Source organism: Balaenoptera ricei, chromosome 5, assembly GCF_028023285.1.
Source record: "Balaenoptera ricei isolate mBalRic1 chromosome 5, mBalRic1.hap2, whole genome shotgun sequence".
Lineage (NCBI taxonomy): Eukaryota > Metazoa > Chordata > Mammalia > Artiodactyla > Balaenopteridae > Balaenoptera > Balaenoptera ricei.
In genome coordinates, this window is record NC_082643.1 from 121,481,722 (window position 1) to 121,502,586 (window position 20,865).

Here is a 20,865-nt window from a genome sequence, read left to right on the forward strand (position 1 = left end):
ACACACAGTGAAGAAGAGAATACACATGATTGCCTTGCAATGATCCGGTTCCTCCTGGGGGCAGGTAGGTGGTATCCAAGTAGAGTAACAGTTCCAAATAGAACTGAATTCAGGGCTTCTAAAGTAGCTGGTATGTGCAAGGCAAAGTACCTGATAAGAGAGGCTGTGCTTTGGGTGGGGTTAGGGGTGTAAAGAAGGAGTGGCAGAAGACTGAGTGGCTAGTCACTTCAGACATGTATTTGGCAAGACTCTAAGAGACCTAGCAAAGATTACCTGTTGAAGGCTGAAAGTGAATGGTGATACCAATTCTAAAAATGTTTGAAGACACTGGGGTTCTCCCCACCAGAGGAGATACCTCACTAGGCACCTCAGGCATTCAGTCGAGACACAGAAAGGCCACTCCTTGGGGGTAAGGACCTGAGCAGCAGTCCCTAAGACTAAATTTAAAACTAAAGTAGATCCATCCTAACAAATAATAATACCAAACCTGACAGGACCAAAAGGATCTTCCAGTAACTCCACTGTCTACAAGAACAAAGGTCAGCTCTGTTTTAAAGGAAGTTGATATAATCCAAATGCCCTGCAACAAAACATTCGCAATGTCCAGCATACAATAAAAAAAATCACAACGCATGTGAAGAAACAGGAAATTGAAACCCACAGTGAAGAAAAAAAGCAGTCAATAGAAAACGACCCCAAGATGATTCAGATGTTGGAATTAACAAACAGGGACCTCAAAGCAGCTATTATAAATGTATTTAAGGACTGAAGAGAAAATATGGTAATAATGAACAGATGGAAATCTCTGCAGAAAGAAAAAGTATTTTTAAAAGGTTAAATGGAAATTCTAGAACTGAAAAGTACAAAGTCTAAAAGGAAGAGCTCACTGATGGATTTAACAGCAGATTGGAAACAATGGACGGGTCAGTGAACCTGAAGACAGATGGACAGAAAGTATCTAATCAAAAGGACTGAGAGGACAAAAAAAACCCTGTAAAAAGTTAACAGAGCCTCAATGTTCTGTGGGACAACATCAAATAGTCTAACATATATACAACTGGAGTCCAAAGAGAAGAGAATGGAGCAGAAAAAATATTTAAACACATGACCAAAAATTTCCCAAAGTTAGTGAAAACCTTAAATATATACACAGTGTGAAAATGATATATACTATGAAACATATAAGGTGAAAAATGAAGCCTGGTTGACTTCTCATAAGAAAAATGAAAACCAGAAAAAAGTGGGAGAACTTTTTAAGTGTTGAAAGAAAACCACTATTAACTGAGAATCGTCTAGACAGTGAACATATCTTTAAAGATTACAGGCAAAATAAAGCCATTTTCAGATAAACGAAATCAGAGAATTTGTCACCACCAGACCAGTACTAAAGAAGTGTTAATGAGAGTTCTTCAGCTTGAAGAGAAAGACAAGAGATTCTACAGAAAGGAGTGAAGAGCTTGGAACATGGCTTGAGCACATGCACAAATATATGAAGAATAAGGAAACGAATCCACAGAGATATTGCTATGATTTATGTCAATGAGTGTACTGCCTATGTTTTCCTCTAGGAGTTTTATAGTATTCAGTCTTACATTTAGGTCTTGAATCCATTTTGAGTTTATTTTTGTGTATGGTCTTAGAGAATGTTCTAATTTCATTCTTTTACATGTAGCTGTTCAGTTTTCCCAGCACCGCTTATTGAAGAGACTGTCTTTTATCCACTGTATATTCTTGCCTCTTTTGTCGGAGATTTGGTGTGTGTGTGTGTGTGTGTGTGTGTGTGTGTGTGAGAGTGTATTATGGAATATTACTCAGCCATAAAAAAGAATGAAATAATGTCATTTGCAGCAACACGGATGGACCTAGAGATTACCATACTAGGTAAAGTAAGCCAGACATAGAAAGATAAATATTATACGATATCACTTATGTGTGGAATCTAAAAAAGAAAAAAAAGACATAAATGAACTTATTTACAAGACAGAAACAGTCCCTCAGACATAGAAAACAAACTTATGGAAAGGGAAGGGTAATAAATTAGGAGTTTGGGATTAACATATACATTTTACTATATATAAAATAGATAATCAACAAGGACCTGCTGTGTAGCACAGGGAACGATATTCAATATTTTCTAATAACCTATAAGAGAAAAGAATCTGAGAAAACATATATATATTACATATATAATATATATAATATTATATTATATCTATTAAGAAAAGAGGAAGAAAAAATATACCTTGAGGTGTTAGAATGAAGTTGGAGGTAAGAATTGTTTAGCATATAGTGAGTCGTTAGATATAGGAATAAATAAATAAAAGTGTATGTGTGTCTGTGTATATTTTTTTTTCTAGCTCTGTCTGCTGATAAACTAGTAGCAGTGAGCACACCTACTGCCTAGATCCTGGTTTCTAAATACCATCCCCTCCACTGAAAGGAACCAGGGTTCCTTGGGAAAAAAAGAATGATCATAGGGCTAGGGCAGGGAAAGTAAAAGATAAGTCTGGAACATCTTGTTAAGCAGTTAAAACTTTCAGCTCCCCTAGAAAGCAAGAAAATGCCAAGAGTGATGGGGACATATCAAAAAGACATAGGAGCCGGTAAATCTGATATAATCCGAGAATTTGAATAAATAAAGATAGTAACAGAGCATAACTCATTAAACAAAATAAAAATCCATGAGTCCATAATGATAGAAATAAATAAATAATGAATGAATAAAGAAGGCAAAGCTCTTCTTTACATTGGAATGCCAACTAATATATATAGAAGGTATTATGAAGTTGGAAAATCAGTGGATGACAAAACTGGTAAAGGTACTGATGAGGAATAGAATATTTACACAATAGCAAAATACCTCCTCTTAAGATACTTAATTACAATGGGAAAATTATAACTTTGTAGTGGAAAAACCTAGTGGATACCGCTTTAACCAAGTTATCAAATTTAACATCATCAATACTGGGGTAAAGTAACATCATATGCTACCTGGTAACATATGCTAATCAGGTCTGTGGTATAATAAAAAATATATTTGGTCTAGCATAGAGCTCCTTAAACCCTTGGAATTTCCTGAGTGACAGGAGATTCTTTATATATTCATAACAAGCCCCTTACAACCATACCTGAGTTCATGCTAATGAGAAGACTCACGGGGCAGGGGGAGGGGGATGGAAGGCCTCAAATAGCTTCAGGATGGGGGCTGGCTGCCAAGAAAACCAATCAAGTGATTACAGGATCAGAACTTTCAGCCCCACCACTGACTTCTGGATAGGAGAGAGGGGGCTGAAGCTTGAGTCCAATCACCAGTGGCCAATGATTTAAGCAATCAAGCCATCAGATCTGAGGGAACTTTTGGGTTGGTGGAGATAACTGTGTGCTGGGATGGTGGTGCACCACACCGCCCCCCCCCGCCCCCCGCATGGAAGTTTTGTGTCCCCCCCTCTCGCTCCTTGCCCTATGCACCTCTTCTATTTGGCTATTTCTGAACTGCATCCTCTATAATAAAACTGTAATTTTAAGTAGTGCTTTAGTGTTTTCCTGAGTTCTGAGTCATTTTAGGAAATTATTAAACCTGAGCAGGGAACCCCGGAATTTGTAGCTAGCCAGACATAAGTGTGGCTAGCCTGGGTATCCTATTTAGGGCTGGTATCTGAAGTGGGGACAGCACTGTGGGACTGAGTCCTTAACCTGTGGGGTCTGCACGAACTCCAGGAGCTAGCGTCAGAATTGAGCTGGACTGTAGGACACCCCAGCTGGTGTAGGAGAAGTAAAGAATTGATTGCTGTTTGTAAAACCAAACTAGGTCTCAAGATCAACATCTGTCGTATTCCTGCCCAAAGTGCCTGACTTGAATCAATTCAAGAAAAACATTCTACAAGATAACTGGCCTGTATTCTTCCAAACTACATGTAAAGAAACACTGAGAAACTATTCCAGATTTAATGGAGACCAAAGAGATAGGACAAGTATGTGCAATATGTAATCCTGAATTAGAGCCTTGATCAGAGTAAAAAAAATAACTATAAAGGACATTCATGGAACAACTGGCCAAATTTGACTATGGAATGTTTGATAAAAGTACTGTATCATAAAATTTCCAGATTTTGACAAACGTATCATAATTGTGTAAGAGAATATTCTTGTTAGAAACTATACACTGAAATATTTAGTAAAAATGTCGCCAAATGGTTCAGAAAAAAATAATATGCATATATTACTTATATGTATTATATATAGGAAAAGAAAATAATAAAGCAAATGGGGCAAAATATAAACAATTGGAGAATCTGGGTAAAGGGTATACACAAGTTTCTGATGCTGGTCTTGCAACTTTTCTGTAAGCTTGAAATGGTATAAAAATAAAAATAACAGGAAACAAAAAGGAAATAACACATTAGACTTGCCAAATTATATGCGCTGGTTTTCTTCCACAAAGTGGAATACCTAGAGATTATTAGAACATTGAACAAAGATATAGCAGTTCCCAAACTGTGTTCCCTGGGGCACAATTACACCATGACAAAACTATCAAATATAATAATTTAGCAAAATTAAAGAATTTATCAAAATTAGAACAGTTGCTATTGTTATCTCTTTCCTCTGAAATTCATTTTGGAAATAATTTTATTCACCAGAAATTCACTTGAGCAGCAAGTGAGGCCTGCAGGATGAGAGATGGTGAAGATTTATTTACCTGGAAAAGGACTGAAAAGGGAGGAATGAAGTGGGAGTGGGAGGAGTAGCAGCTCCACGGTGAAGGCCACAGGAGTGACAATGTAACCCTTCCCTAAGATCCTCCAAGTTTTCTCCCTAGAAATCATGGTATCCATGGAGAGGCTGTCCCATGGAAACAGGAGAAGAGCCCAAGTTTTGCATTCCAGTTGACTTAGGAAAAAGAGGGTTGTTTAGACAATAGAAATCCTTTGACATAGGAAATTCTGCGGAGTCTTAAGGATTCCATAAGACATGGAACCAGGGGTTCAGGCAATCTTTGATGGTTAATTTTATGTGTCAACTTGACTAGGCTAAGGGATGCCCAAACAGCTGATAAAACATTACTTCCAGGTGTGCCTGTGAGGATGTCTCCAGAAGAGATGAACATTTGAATCAGTAGAATGAGTAAAGAAGATCTTCATCAATGCCAGTGGGCATCATCCAATCCCTTGAGTACCTGAATAGAACAAAAAAGGCAGAGGAAGGACAAATTTGCTCTCTAAGACATCCATCTTCTCTTGCCCTCCTGCTGTCCATCAGAGCTCCTGGTTCTAAAGCTTTTGGCCTCAGACACAGACCAGAGTTATACCATTGGCCCCCCTGATTCTTGGGCCTTCAGACTCTGAATTACACCATCAACTTTCCTGATTCTCCAGCTTGCAGATGGCAGGCAGACTGTGGAACTTCTAGGCCTCCATATCCAAGTGGCTAATTCCTACAGTAAATCACTTCTTATTTATCTCTATTTATCCAACTGGCTCTGTTTCTCTGAAGAACACTGACTAATACACAATCCAATCTAGATACTGGATGATATCTAGTTTTTATATATGAGGATAATGCCAACACATTTATACAGTTGCTCTGGTTATTATGTGTTAATATTTTATTATTAATAAATGCTCTGCCATATTCAAGAAAGTTGCATGAATGATGGGCTGATGAAGGAGGAGATGATGTGTGACTGAACATCATTGGTATTTGTGATCTAATTGAGACTCACTGGTCTAAGTTGTCGATCTTGTCTTATATTTTAAAATATGAATGTGTTATTTTATTAGTAATAAAACAGTTGACTCCCCAAGCTTATATCATTCTGTTACAAAGTTTTAAAAAGTGAATCAAATGTTGACCATTTCTCACAATTAATCTATCTAGGAGACTATTATTTTTACTCTTGGCTTCAGTCTGAGCACTACTCTATTTCATGGCCTCTTCTTGGTTTTCTACTGCTGCAATATAACTTTTAAGTGTTCTATGGTCACATAAGCTGAAGAAATGTGTCATTTTTACAGACACATATTTAAAGAAGTAGGACTCAGAAAACAGAATATACTTTGATATTCTGATTATTTTCACAAAAGGCTATGAGACAGTATTTTGACTATTCAAGCTATGAGTGGGCTGAGTAATGAATTAGCCACTAGCCAACTGACTTCCACTGTTAATACCAATGTAAACTATGTCACAGATCAATCCCACAACTTCTAATGAAATTCCTGGAACAGGAATCACTTCTGCAAGGCCTCTATAAACACAGATCAAGGGTGTCGAGGGTGAAGCAGCAACATGAGAAATCCACAGCTAAGAGGCTTCACCCTGGGGTCACTGCAAATCAAGGACACTGGGCCTATTTCAGATGGCAGTACAAGAATTAAGTTATTACTAACTGCGAGACAAAAATTATACCATCAAAACTCTAAAGATGGTAAACAGATTAAATAAATTGTATATAAATGAAGAAATCCTCAGGGCCGGAGAAACTTAGGACCATGCAGACAAATGAAGGCTGTCTCAGCAAAGCTGAAGCATATTTATGGTCCCACTGTACTTGGGACTATAGTGCCATTGAAAAGCGGAAACCCAGCTGTCACCTAAGACAGGAAGGGAATTTTGCAAACTTGGCAGCGATTCTGCAGCTGTGTCCTTAATACCCCTCTTGGAGTCTGCCATGGTGTGATGTTACTCACAGAGCTCAAAGAGGTCATGGAGATAGCTCCGTGAAGAATCAAAATGGAAAAGACTGCTGGTATAGAGTGGATTCTGAAACCTATCTCAGGATTTAACCTATCCGAACTATCACATCTCTCCCCAGATCCCGGCCCTCAGTATTCCCCACCAGTTACCATTATTTATTCAACCAACTTCAAGACCCGAGTCTTCTCCAACTCCTCTTTTCTCCTCACTTCCATCTCCTATTAGCTGCCAAGTCTAGCAGATTCCGCTTCTTCATCTTTAATCCATTCCTTCCTTTTGGTCCTGAAGGCCAGTGCCCTGGTTCAGCTCCTTACTTCCTCAGACTATTAAGATAACCTATCCTCCCAGTTTCTAGCATTTTCCCCTCCAATTCATTTTATGACCACCATATCATTCATCTTTCTAAATCACAGTCAGAATCATGCCAGTTTCCCTTTCAAGCCATCTTCAGTTATTCCTCATAGCTCTGAATCAAACACATACTCCTCAGCTTGGCATTCAAGACCCCAGTAATCTCCAGCAGCTCCTCAGCGTCTATACTGACTGTCACCCACACATTTCCATACGAGCACCACAGGGTCCAACTTCCTGTCTCTTCTGCAAACTTCTTTACATCTGGATCTCACTATGCACACAACTCAATCTACTCCAATCTCACCCATCTTCCAGGGTCCACATCAATCACTGCTTCCTCAAAGAAACCTCTCTCCATCTCCCCAATTATATATGATCTCCTGCTTCCCTGAACCTAACACATTTTCCCTGGATCTATTATGACCTGCTTTCCATTCTACTTATTTATCTCACCTACTATAATTTTCTCCCAATCACTATTTATTAAGACTTATATCTATGTTCCAGGCACTGTCTTAGGCATCAGGAATACAGGGGTGACTAAAACATCTATGACCCCTCAAATTACACAGAGGAGCCTCAAGCTAGTATTACTATGGAACCTTCATAGTGTACCATGTGATAAGTAGCTAGAACATAATTCATAAACATACTAAGTGTCATTCAATTAAGATGCTTTGTTTAAAACCTCTAATTCTAGTAATAAAAGATTAATTTTAAATGGGAAATTTCAAGAATCATATAGTATAATCTTTAAGTCCATAACTGAAGTAAAAGTGGAAGAAATATCAAATCTTTCCATCGAAATACTATAGGGCAAAAATTTCCATTTTTTGAAGCTATCCATAAATTTATTTGTTTAATAAAACAAATGAAAGAGTGGAAAGAAAGAAAATCAGACTTTGCTGTCAATGGGAGTTCAAATGAATGAATATGATTAACTGAATGAATGAATTTAAAAAGACTATGGGTTTGGTTTTCTGATGGTTTTTGGACCTATCATTTTAGAATCTTAGTAAATCCCCAGAAGTTCACGTGGAGATAACATAGATAGGGGATATGTATAGTGATCAGGTAAAAAGATGAAAGAATACAACTATGAGATGACCTATGTTAAATTATCATTAAGGAGAAAAACAGGACAAGACTTCTCTCGGGCCTCTATCCTTGACCCAGACATTAGCAAAGAAACTCTGACATTTAAAAGATGGGAAAGTTCTTGCCATATATTCCCATTTTAAATAAGTACACACATTATTACATCTCAGTGTCAAATATCCCCACGATTCACAGTAGTTGTCCAATGCCCCACCCATGTTCCACCCCCCACCCCACCTCTGTTCCAACAGTTTTATTTACCTCATATGCATCTTTGATGTTCAAGGGCTCACCAAGAGCTGCCACGTGTCCCACGATGCCTTTATTCCACTCTAAGCGGATACAGTTATTTGAAGCTTCTTCCAGTGTTGAACCTTCTGCAACGTCAAAGAGGCGGCTAATAAGAAACTTGTCGTTGGCGCTGTCCTCACAGACGAGGAACAGGGAATAGCGGTCAGCGGAGATGAGGCCATGGATATGCAAGAAAATTTTGTGACATAAGGCTGTGACATCCAAGTGGCTAGAAATATCTTTCACTAATTCCAAGAGTCTCGAGCACTGGTCCCCTTTGTCATTATCAAACCGTGGGGGGGTTAGAGGCATCTGCTCCTTCTTTTCTGAGTCAGAGAGGAAGCTCACAGTTCCCTCAGAATCCTTGACAACGATGGGTCTAAGAGGTCGATCAAATTCGGAGGCAGAGATTTTCCTGGTTGGTGTTCCAGGGACACTGCTCTCTGCACGGGGGCTCTGTTGCGAGGGGCAAGAGCAAGATTCCACGTGGCCTCTGATGCCTTCCTTGCACACAGGGATGGTGTGAACTCTCTCAGCAAACCATGCATTGACCATTTCTCTGCAGAAAAGAACATGTGGACACAGTAAATACTTAAGAAAGGGGGAATTGAGCTCTGACCGCCACAGCAACAGTCAGCTCTACCCACCACCAGAGCCTCCCATCAAGTCTCTTAGATAGCCTCAACCACCAGAGGGCAGACAGCAGAAGCAAGAAAAACTACAATCCTGCAGCCTGTGGACCAAAAACCACAGTTACAGAAAGATAGACAAGATGAAAAGGCAGAGGGCTATGTACCAGATGAAGGAACAAGAAAAACCCCCAGAAAAACAACTAAATGAAGTGGAGATAGGCAACCTTCCAGAAAAAGAATTCAGAATAATGATAGTGAAGATGATCCAGGACCTCGGAATAAGAATGGAGGCAAAGATTGAGAAGATGCAAGAAATGATTAACAAAGACCTAGAAGAATTAAAGAACAAACAAACAGAGATGACCAATACAATAACTGAAATGAAAACTACACTAGAAGGAATCAATAGCAGAATAACTGAGGCAGAAGAACGGATAAGTGACCTGGAAGACAGAATGGTGGAATTCACTGCTGCAGAACAGACCAAAGAAAAAAGAATGAAAAGAAATGAAGACAGCCTAAGAGACCTCTGGGACAACATTAAACGCAACAACATTCGCATTATAGGGGTCCCAGAAGGAAAAGAGAGAGAGAAAGGACCAGAGAAAGTATTTGAAGAGATTATAGTCGAAAACTTCCCTAACATGGGAAAGGAAATAGCCACCCAAGTCCAGGAAGCGCAGAGAGTCCCATACAGAATAAACCCAAGGAGAAACACGCCAAGACACATAGTAATCAAAGTGGCAAAAATTAAAGACAAAGAAAAATTATTGAAAGCAGCAAGGGAAAAACGACAAATAACATACAAGGGAACTCCCATAAGGTTAACAGCTGATTTCTCAGCAGAAACTCTGCAAGCCAGAAGGGAGTGGCATGATATACTTAAAGTGATGAAAGGGAAGAATCTACAACCAAGATTACTCTACCCAGCAAGGATCTCATTTAGATTTGATGGAGAAATCAAAAGCTTTACAGACAAGCAAAAGCTAAGAGAATTCAGCACCACCAAACCAGCTCTACAACAAATGCTAAAGGAACTTCTCTAAGTGGGAAACACAAGAGAAGAAAAGGACCTACAAAAACAAACCCAAAACAATTAAGAAAATGGTCATAGGAACATACATATCGATAATTACCTTAAACGTGAATGGATTAAATGCCCCAAACAAAAGACATAGACTGGCTGAATGGATACAAAAACAAGACCCATATATATGCTGTCTACAAGAGACCCACTTTAGACCTAGGGACACATACAGACTGAAAGTGAGGGGATGGAAAAAGATATTCCATGCAAATGGAAATCAAAAGAAAGCTGGAGTAGCTATACTCATATCAGATAAAATAGACTTTAAAATAAAGAATGTTACAACAGACGAGGAAGGACACTACATAATGATCTACGGATCAATCCAAGAAGAAGATATAACAATTATAAATATATATGCACCCAACATAGGAGCACCTCAATACATAAGGCAACTGCTAACAGCTATAAAAGAGGAAATCGACAGTAACACAGTAATAGTGGGGGACTTTAACACCTCACTTACACCAATGGACAGATCATCCAAAATGAAAATAAATAAGGAAACAGAAGCTTTAAATGACACAATAGACCAGATAGATTTAATTGATATATATAGGACATTCCATCCAAAAACAGCAGATTACATGTTCTTCTCAAGTGCACACGGAACATTCTCCAGGATAGATCACATCTTGGGTCACAAATCAAGCCTCAGTAAATATAAGAAAATTGAAATCATATCAAGCATCTTTTCTGACCACAACGCTATGAGATTAGAAATGAATTACAGGGAAAAAAACGTAAAAAAGACAAACACATGGAGGCTAAACAATACGTTACTAAATAACCAAGAGATCACTGAAGAAATCAAAGAGGAAATAAAAAAATACCTAGAGACAAATGACAATGAAAACACAACGATCCAAAACCTATGGGATGCAGCAAAAGCAGTTCTAAGAGGGAAGTTTATAGCTATACAAGCCTACCTAAAGAAACAAGAAAAATCTCAAATAAACAATCTAACCTTACATCTAAAGAAACTAGAGAAAGAAGAACAAACAAAACCCAAAGTTAGCAGAAGGAAAGAAATCATAAAGATCAGAGCAGAAATAAATGAAATAGAAACAAAGAAAACAATAGCAAAGATCAATAAAACTAAAAGTTGGTTCTTTGAGAAGATAAACAAAATTGATAAGCCATTAGCCAGACTCATCAAGAAAAAGAGGGAGAGGACTCAAATCAATAAAATCAGAAATGAAAAAGGAGAAGTTACAACAGACACCGCAGAAATACAAAGCATCCTAAGAGACTACTACAAGCAACTTTATGCCAATAAAATGGACAACCTGGAAGAAATGGACAAATTCTTAGAAAGGTATAACCTTCCAAGACTGAACCAGGAAGAAACAGAAAATATGAACAGACCAATCACAAGGAATGAAATTGAAACTGTGATTAAAAATCTTCCAACAAACAAAAGTCCAGGACCAGATGGCTTCACAGGTGAATTCTATCAAACATTTAGAGAAGAGCTAACACCCATCCTTCTCAAACTCTTCCAAAAAATTGCAGAGGAAGGAACACTCCCAAACTCATTCTATGAGGCCACCATCACCCTGATACCAAAACCAGACAAAGACACTACAAAAAAAGAAAATTACAGACCAATATCACTGATGAATATAGATGCAAAAATCCTCAACAAAATACTAGCAAACAGAATCCAACAACACATTAAAAGGATCATACACCACGATCAAGTGGGATTTATCCCAGGGATGCAAGGATTCTTCAATATACGCAAATCACTCAATGTGATACACCATATTAACAAATTGAAGAATAAAAACCATATGATCATCTCAATAGATGCAGAAAAAGCTTTTGACAAAATTCAACACCCATTTCTGATAAAATCTCTCCAGAAAGTGGGCATAGAGGGAGCCTACCTCAACATAATAAAGGCCATATATGACAAACCCACAGCAAACATCATTCTCAATGGTGAAAAACTGAAAGCATTTCCTCTAAGATCAGGAACGAGACAAGGATGTCCAATCTCACCACTATTATTCAACATAGTTCTGGAAGTCCTAGCCACGGCAATCAGAGAAGAAAAAGAAATAAAAGGAATACAAATTGGAAAAGAAGAAGTAAAACTGTCACTGTTTGCGGATGACATGATACTATACATAGAGAATCCTAAAACTGCCACCAGAAAACTGCCAGTGCTAATTAATGAATATGGTAAAGTTGCAGGATACAAAATTAATGCACAGAAATCTCTTGCATTCCTATACACTAATGATGAAAAATCTGAAAGAGAAATTAAGGAAACACTCCCATTTACCATTGCAACGAAAAGAATAAAATACCTAGGAATAAACCTACCTAGGGAGACAAAAGACCTGTATGCAGAAAACTATAAGACACTGATGAAAGAAATTAAAGATGATACCAACAGATGGAGAGATATACCATGTTCTTGGATTGGAAGAATCAACATTGTGAAAATGACTCTACTACCCAAAGCAATCTACAGATTCAATGCAATCCCTATCAAACTACCACTGGCATTTTTCACAGAACTAGAACAAAAAATTTCACAATTTGCATGGAAACAGAAAAGACCCCGAATAGCCAAAGCAGTCTTGAGGCAAAAAAATGGAGCTGGAGGAATCAGACTCCCTGACTTCAGACTATACTACAAAGCTACAGTAATCAAGACAATATGGTACTGGCACAAAAACAGAAACATAGATCAATGGAACAGGATAGAAAGCCCAGAGATTAACCCACGCACCTATGGTCAACTAATCTATGACAAAGGAGGCAAAGATATACAATGGAGAAAAGACAGTCTCTTCAATAAGTGGTGCTGGGAAAACTGGACAGCTACATGTAAAAGAATGAAATTAGAATACTCCCTAACACCATACACAAAAATAAACTCAAAATGGATTAGAGACCTAAATATAAGACTGGACACTATAAAACTCTTAGAGGAAAACATAGGAAGAACACTCTTTGACATAAATCACAGCAAGATCTTTTTTGATCCACCTCCTAGAGTAATGGAAATAAAAACAAAAATAAACAAGTGGGACCTAATGAAACTTCAAAGCTTTTGCACAGCAAAGGAAACCATAAACAAGACGAAAAGACAACCCTCAGAATGGGAGAAAATATTTGCAAATGAATCAACGGACAAAGGATTAATCTCCAAAATATATAAACAGCTCATTCAGCTCAATATTAAAGAAACAAACACCCCAATCCATAAATGGGCAGAAGACCTAAATAGACATTTCTCCAAAGAAGACATACAGAGGGCCACGAAGCACATGAAAAGATGCTCAACATCACTAATTATTAGAGAAATGCAAATCAAAACTGCAATGAGGTATCACCTCACTCCTGTTAGAATGGGCATCATCAGAAAATCTACAAACAACACATGCTGGAGAGGGTGTGGAGAAAAGGGAACCCTCCTGCACTGCTGGTGGGAATGTAAATTGATACAGCCACTATGGAGAACAATATGGAGGTTCCTTAAAAAACTAAAAATAGAATTACCATATGACCCAGCAATCCCACTACTGGGCATATACCCAGAGAAAACCGTAATTCAAAAAGACACATGCACCCGAATGTTCATTGCAGCACTATTTACAATAGCCAGGTCATGGAAGCAACCTAAATGCCCATCAACAGACGAATGGATAAAGAAGTTGTGGTACATATATACAATGGAATATTACTCAGCCATAAAAAGGAACGAAATTGAGTCATTTGTTGAGACGTGGATGGATCTAGAGACTGTCATACAGAGTGAAGTAAGTCAGAAAGAGAAAAACAAATATCGTATTTTAAGAAAGGGGCTTCCCTGGTGGCGCAGTGGTTGAGAATCTGCCTGCCAATGCAGGGACATGGGTTCGAGCCCTGGTCTGGGAAGATCCCACATGCCGCAGAGCAACTAGGCCCGTGAGCCATAATTACTGAGCCTGCGCGTCTGGAGCCTGTGCTCTGCAACGAGAGGCCACGATAGTGAGAGGCCCGCGCACCGCGATGAAGAGTGGCCCCCGCTTGCCGCAACTAGAGAAAGCCCTAGCACAGAAACGAAGACCCAACATAGCAATCAATCAATCAATCAATCAATAAATCTTAAAAAAAAACCAAAAACTTAAGAACACCCCTCCTTAAATATTGCTACCCTTGAAAGCATCTAAAAATCCTCTCATGGTAAACTGAGGCAGTAATGGTTCAATCTGTCACAGAAAATAAAAACAAGATGGTTTATTTAAGACAGTTTTATTCTGAAAATCTGTAGAGGACAGGTGCTTCAATGAACACTTTGATAAAGCCTGACTCCTATACACATGTATTTTCAGATGTCTGATTTACCATACATCAAGTGTCAAGTCTGCTCCTCTCAAAATCAATTTGTATTAAAGTAAAAGACACTAAATTTAACAATAGTCTTAGGAAAACATAGATACGGAAATTAATTTGCTATTTAAAACACACAACTTGTTCTGACGTTAAATATTTTTAAAAATTTATCTGAATTTGGCTAGCTAATATGCTTAATTTTAGATAATTGTTATCTATATTGCTATATATACATTAGATTTAGAAAGGGAAATGAAAAATATAAACGATTTGATCTGGTATGTAGTAAAAAGATTGTAGATTTCCATTAATATCATCCTGATAATGTTTGTTCAGATAATGGTAAAAATGATCTCTTCTTCTAGATTATCTATTCCTTATATAAAGGAGGAAAACAAAAAAGTAAGCATAACTAGTATAAAAAATTCAGTCCGAGAAAACTTAAATTATTTATGTTGTTAATGTGCCATCCCATGAAGAAACCTGTCTGAGATAAAGCCTTCACAGTGGGTGATTTTTTTAAACAAATATACCGGATCATATATATCCAAATGATTGTTGTTCAATTCAAATAATTCCTCTTGGGCAGCTGTAATCTTATGCCAATTGATGGTGCCATTACTTTAGACATTTTTGGAACTCTTCTTTTGAAACTAACTTCTAAAAAATTTCATAAGTCATATAAGAATATTAGTTTTATCTGAAAGTTAGATCTTCTTTTTCACTGAGCCTTCCTCTCAAAACAAGCAAATAAAACCGCAAAAAACCTAGAGTAATGGCTAACTTCATATATATCTTATGCATTAGACTTGACTTTTTCCAAAACTCAAATTTACTTTCAAAAGACAAAAACTTGCTACCATTGAGGATATTTAAAAGAACTGGCCTGTAAGAGCAATGCAATCTCCACTCTACAATGACTTACTGATTATTTTCACCAAAGGGCCAGGATAAAAAAGTCTGACAGTGTACTATTTTGGAGAGTGTAGGGATACAGACACTCTCTCATCCTTTTGGATGCAGTAGAAATTGATAACACCTCTTCAGAGGGCAAGTAGGGAATATCTAACAAGTTTTAAAATGCATTTATCCTTTGTTGCACAGATTTTACACATGTGGCAAAGGAAGTACCAGGGTATTTATTTACTGTGGTACTGTTTGTTACAGCAAAGATAAGAAGAAACCTAATACCACAAACAGAAGCCTGGAAGACACATCATGGCACATTTATAAATGTAACACTAGACAAAGATTTAAAAATGGTCATGGATACTGATATGAATAATCACCACAATTTATTAAGTGAAAAAAGAAGATCCAGAAGGGGGAAAGAAGAGTTAGCCTTTTTTCAGAGTCTCTACTAAGTCTTTCACTTATAGAATGTTCCCTTAATTATTTTAGTTTGAACAACACTCTATTGTTTGGTAAATATATATTACCCTGAAATGGCACCGGTCTAGAATGAAATGGGTCAAAAAAAGATAACACAGATATTATCAGGATTACCTCATAATTCCAAGTGTTAGATATAGTTATAAATTTTAAAGCTCTCTTTAAAAACCTATGTAGGGACTTCCCTGGTGGTCCAGTGGTCAAGACTCTGCGTCCCCACTGCCGGGGGCACGGGTTTGATCCCTGGTCAGGGAACTAAGATCCTGCATGCCATGCACCACGGCCAAAATAATAATAATAATAATAAACAAAAGTTTTTAAAAAAGCAATGCAGTAAGTATATTGTACAGATCTCCGGTGTATACCTCTAGCACAGAGTCTTTTAAAATATAATTGCCTAATGTTTTATAAATGCATGCCATGGCTTGAGACAAAATTTCCAGTGATGAGAACATACATTGATATTAAAATAATGCTGTATCTCAAAAAGTTCGATAGAAATGAGGGGAACATACCTTGGGAAATGCTTACATAACCTCCAAAATCACAGTAGTAGTGCCAAAGACACTGATGTCAGACATGCATGTGAAAAATGTACAGGAAGCATTTGAATAAACTGTCTTGTAAAATGTAAGACAGGAAAAAAGCGATACATTTAAATTAACATATCATGTGATTTAAAAATATGTACATGCAACTTAAATTCTCAAATCAATATAAAAAGAGGCATTTTAACTATTTCAGTTACAAGCCTGAAACACAGCCTCATCTTATTTCTTACCTTCTCATTGGAAAATGGTGATCAACTTTTTAATCCAACCACCTACTTGACAGCTCCATGTGAACGTCTAAACAGACACCTTAACATGGTGAAATCAGAATTCCTAATGCCCCACCCTTCATCTTGCTCCAGCCTCACTCCCTGCCAGGTTTCTTCATATTAGTAAGTAGCACCATCATCTCCCTAGTTACTCAACCAAACATGTAGGAATTACTCTGGATTTCTGTTTCCTTCAACTCTCTCTTCTAATCCAGCAGCCAAGTCCCGTCACCTTGACTTCTAAAACCCTATAGTCCAATCTGCTCATTTCTATCTCCTGTACCACTTCCCTGGTCCAAACCCCACCATCTCTCACCTCGGACTGTGGCCACAGCCCCTTAACTGGTCTCTCTGATATTATACTAGCCTCCCTTCAATCCATTCTCCACACAGTAGCCAGAGTAATCTTCGAACAAAGTAAACCTTAACATCTTAACTACCCTACTTGGCTTCTCACTGAATTGAGAATAAAACTCAAACTCTTTCAATCCCTTACCATAGTCCCTCTCACCCATGCCCCCCTGACGCTCCTTAAGCACGTCAGACTGCTCCCAGTCTGGAAAGCTCTCCTCACCTGCACCTGGCTGATCACAGCTTCCTCATCTCCTGTGCAGACAGGTCTTCCCTGATCACTGCACCTCAGGTGGGGCCGACACATTACGTTCTCCCCCCACGCTATCTGAATTCTTACTATCATCTATTCTTCTGGTTTATTAATCTGTTGGCTTATTGCCTCCTCCGATGAGATATAAATTCATACTTGTCTGTCTTCTTCACGACTGCATTCCTGTACTTAGGAAACGCCTGTCACATACTAAGTCCTTGATAAATATTTGAGTGAAGTGAATGAATAAATAAATGAAGACTCCTAAATTACCTGCATTAAAAGGGACAACAGTCTTTTGAAAATGTGAATGCTGATATATTTGTTACAGAAAATCAACACTGTTCATCACCCCTTGGATGTAAGCCTCATAACTGACCATGGCTAATTTACCCTCATATATCCTGTAGGGCCTAATATATGTCTTAAACAGAGCCAGTGTCCAAAAATTCTTTGTTAGGTGTTTTGTATTATTATATTTAATAGTCTCACAAGTGTTTCATTTCTAGATATTCTCTTGGAGAGATGAACTCAGTATTAAATGACACAGGAACAGTAGACCTGGTATATTCAGTGATTCAATCAACAATTTTTATTAATCACCAGTCATGGGGGAAAGGGTTTTCTCATGACCACCTTATTGATTATCTGAGTCCCTGTAGATATATCCCTGTGTATGGAAAACATATGTTATCATAACATGAAAACAATCACTTATAAACCAACCGTAAATAAAATTAAATCATCTCTCACACCTCTCTCCCTTCAGGCTTCCCTTGACGTTTTGCAGTGCATGAACTATGTGGCTGTATGAAGTGGGCCGTCCTTCCTAAGACTAATATCTATCATCTCCTGTTGATTGTTTTTTAATACTTCAATCTCTGCAAATACAAATCACCTGCAGACTGAAATTTAAACTCTTATGTAAGATACAGAATTTCTAGAAGTAAACCAAAGTGATGTTGGAGAACTATTCTAATATTACATAAAGCCACTGATAAATAAGGGTTAAGCTCAATAAAAAAACAGCTAACAATCAAAAAATAAAAAAACAGCAAGGATCATGACATAACAAATACCTGAAAAGAGAATTCTATTCAAATAACTGCATTCTAGATTAAGAAGGGCTGCTGGAAAAACTGATGACATCTTCAAATATTAATTTTTCAAACCTATATTTGGGGAAAAAGACTCTCTTTAGGATCCTGCTGCAAACGTCAAATAAGAAGTAAAGATATTGGTTTATGGCATAGTCTTGCCAGAAAATTGTGTATTTTACAAATCAGCTTGGAGTTTTCATTATAATCTAAATTTTACTAAGTACAAAATAAGGTAAATTTACTTTCATAACCTGTGGTTCCATTTTTCAAGATAAAGTTCCAATCAAAACCTTTTCACTGATATTTTTCGGTTTTAACTGGATTCACTTTTAAGTTTCTTTTTTCTCTAGAATGGATTATTCTCATGAAGGTCCTTGAGAGTGTCAGGCGCTAACTAGGCTGGGCACCAGGGATACAGGAGTGAGCAAGCCCAGACCTCTCCTCCCTAAACTGAAGCTTATATTGTGTCCAGAAGTTAATTTATACACGTACTGAATTTGCTGTCATATGAAGTTATACGTAACTGCATGTGAATGAAGAAAGATGGAAAGATGAACATGTCAAATACAAGGGTAAATATGCCAGATGAGATTCAAGAAACTTGGCTGGTAGCTCTGACTGGAGCAAATCACTTCTATGGCCTGAGACAGGATCTCTATTTTCCCTTCTTTCTCTTCCTTGAGTCTATGATATTTTGAAAAGTATTTACATTAGTGATACTGGAAGGAAAAAAAGCACCATTTTATTTAAACCTGGTGAGGCAGGCACTAACAATCCTACTTTCTCAATTATGCAGCTAAATTAAATGGCTGAACCAAACACATTCTGCTAGCTGGCAGCAAAATCAGGAATCAAATCTAGGTCTCCTATTCCAAGTCTTACAGCCTGTAAGACTATAGAAGTTCCCAGAACATCAATGTTTGTCATGAAGACACTTCATAATGTCTAGCTGCATCTGAAAGAGTCAAAAATCAAATTTAAACACACAAGGCACAGAGAGAATAAAATCACTTATAATACACATTCTCTAACTTAATTCTTTCCATCCAGATCGTAAAAGGACGGCACACTACACCACTGAGGTAAAAACACTGCCCCAAGGGACTCAGAGAACAAATGTTCTTAAGGATTGTGTCCTGAAAAAAATCTAACTGAATCCCATGCCTATGTTTCTCTGAAAACAGGTCATGGTTTATAAACCTAAAATGATGCACTGAAAAGAATGTATAATAAATGTGTTCAAGAGAAGAGTAATTCTCAGGGCTGCTAGATTTAGCAAATAAAAATACTGGATACCCAGTTAAAACTGAGTTTCAGATAAACAATGAATAATTTTTTAATATAAGTAGAATCTAAAATTCAAATTTTACGGGGTGTCCTGTATTTTAGCTGGCCACACTAGTCGTTCGATGTTCTGTTTTTCCCAACTGAAATTATTGGCAGATAGACAACAAAGAAAAGGTAGGCTCTATGGAGCATACTAATGAGCTCCAGGCTATCAAACCACTAATACTAATTTTATCATCGAAAGAGCACAAAGGATCCTGTGTACCACATTGTGATCCTGTGTATGATAACTGAACCTTTTGAAAGCTCTTGGATTAATAATTTGTGGCATAAAATTCTTCCTTAAATCAAGCCTTTTCATTTTATTGTCCAAACCATACCATATATTTAATAGAGAAAAAAACAAACTGCAATCTACTTATAAAAGGGAGGTTGACTAATTGCTAAAAATTCTTGGGACTTACAAAGCACCCTGAGAAGTTGTGTTTTTCAGCCATAAATCCAAAATTCCAATCATTATTCTAGCATTTGCTGCCAATGGGATTTGTGACCAGTGGCAAACAATTTTCTTCTTCTGAATTTCAATTTCATCCTCTACATAATAGGGGAAATACTGCCTGTTCTACCTTCTTCATGAAGTGCAAGGTGCTGACTGTCTTCAGCAGAGTATAAAGTCAAGAATACCAAACTGGCCATCAGGAAACAACTCTAGTTCCAACTATAAGAATACACAGATGTGAGGCTGAACCAATCACAACTTCTCTGGAGGTCGTTTTCTACAGAGTACAAGTCCTTCATTATAAAAATGGTCAGCTGTATGAACAGGTCATGAAGACTCCCACAACTTCTTACATTATCAGTAGGCCAGTAGGTGATGATTATTAGTTTGGTCAACTCCTGTCTTCTCCTTTTGCCCCTCAGCTTCTCCATTTTCAAACAGGGGAAAGACTTCTTACTGCTTCACTCACCACACAGGGCTGATGTTTGAGACAAGTTATAAAATGCATGTGGGGCTTCCCTGGTGGTGCAGTGGTTAAGAGTCCACCTGCCAACGCAGGGGACATGGGTTCGAGCCCTGGTCCAGGAAGATCCCATATGCCGCGGAGCAACTAAGCATGTGCGCCACAACTACTGAGCCTGCGCTCTAGAGCCCGCAAGCCACAACTACT

The 20,865-nt window shown here is 37.8% G+C and overlaps 1 protein-coding gene across 3 annotated transcripts in view; it reads right to left on the reverse strand.

Annotated features, from left to right (window-relative positions):
• PDE5A (phosphodiesterase 5A) overlaps positions 1–20,865 on the reverse strand; it is a 154,017-nt gene that overhangs the window by 116,194 nt on the left and 16,958 nt on the right. For all 3 annotated transcript variants that reach the window (XM_059923519.1, XM_059923521.1, XM_059923520.1), the window contains exon 2: positions 8,410–8,998. In XM_059923519.1, coding sequence (XP_059779502.1) covers positions 8,410–8,998 — 589 coding nt within the window. The remainder of the gene's footprint in view (positions 1–8,409; positions 8,999–20,865) is intronic.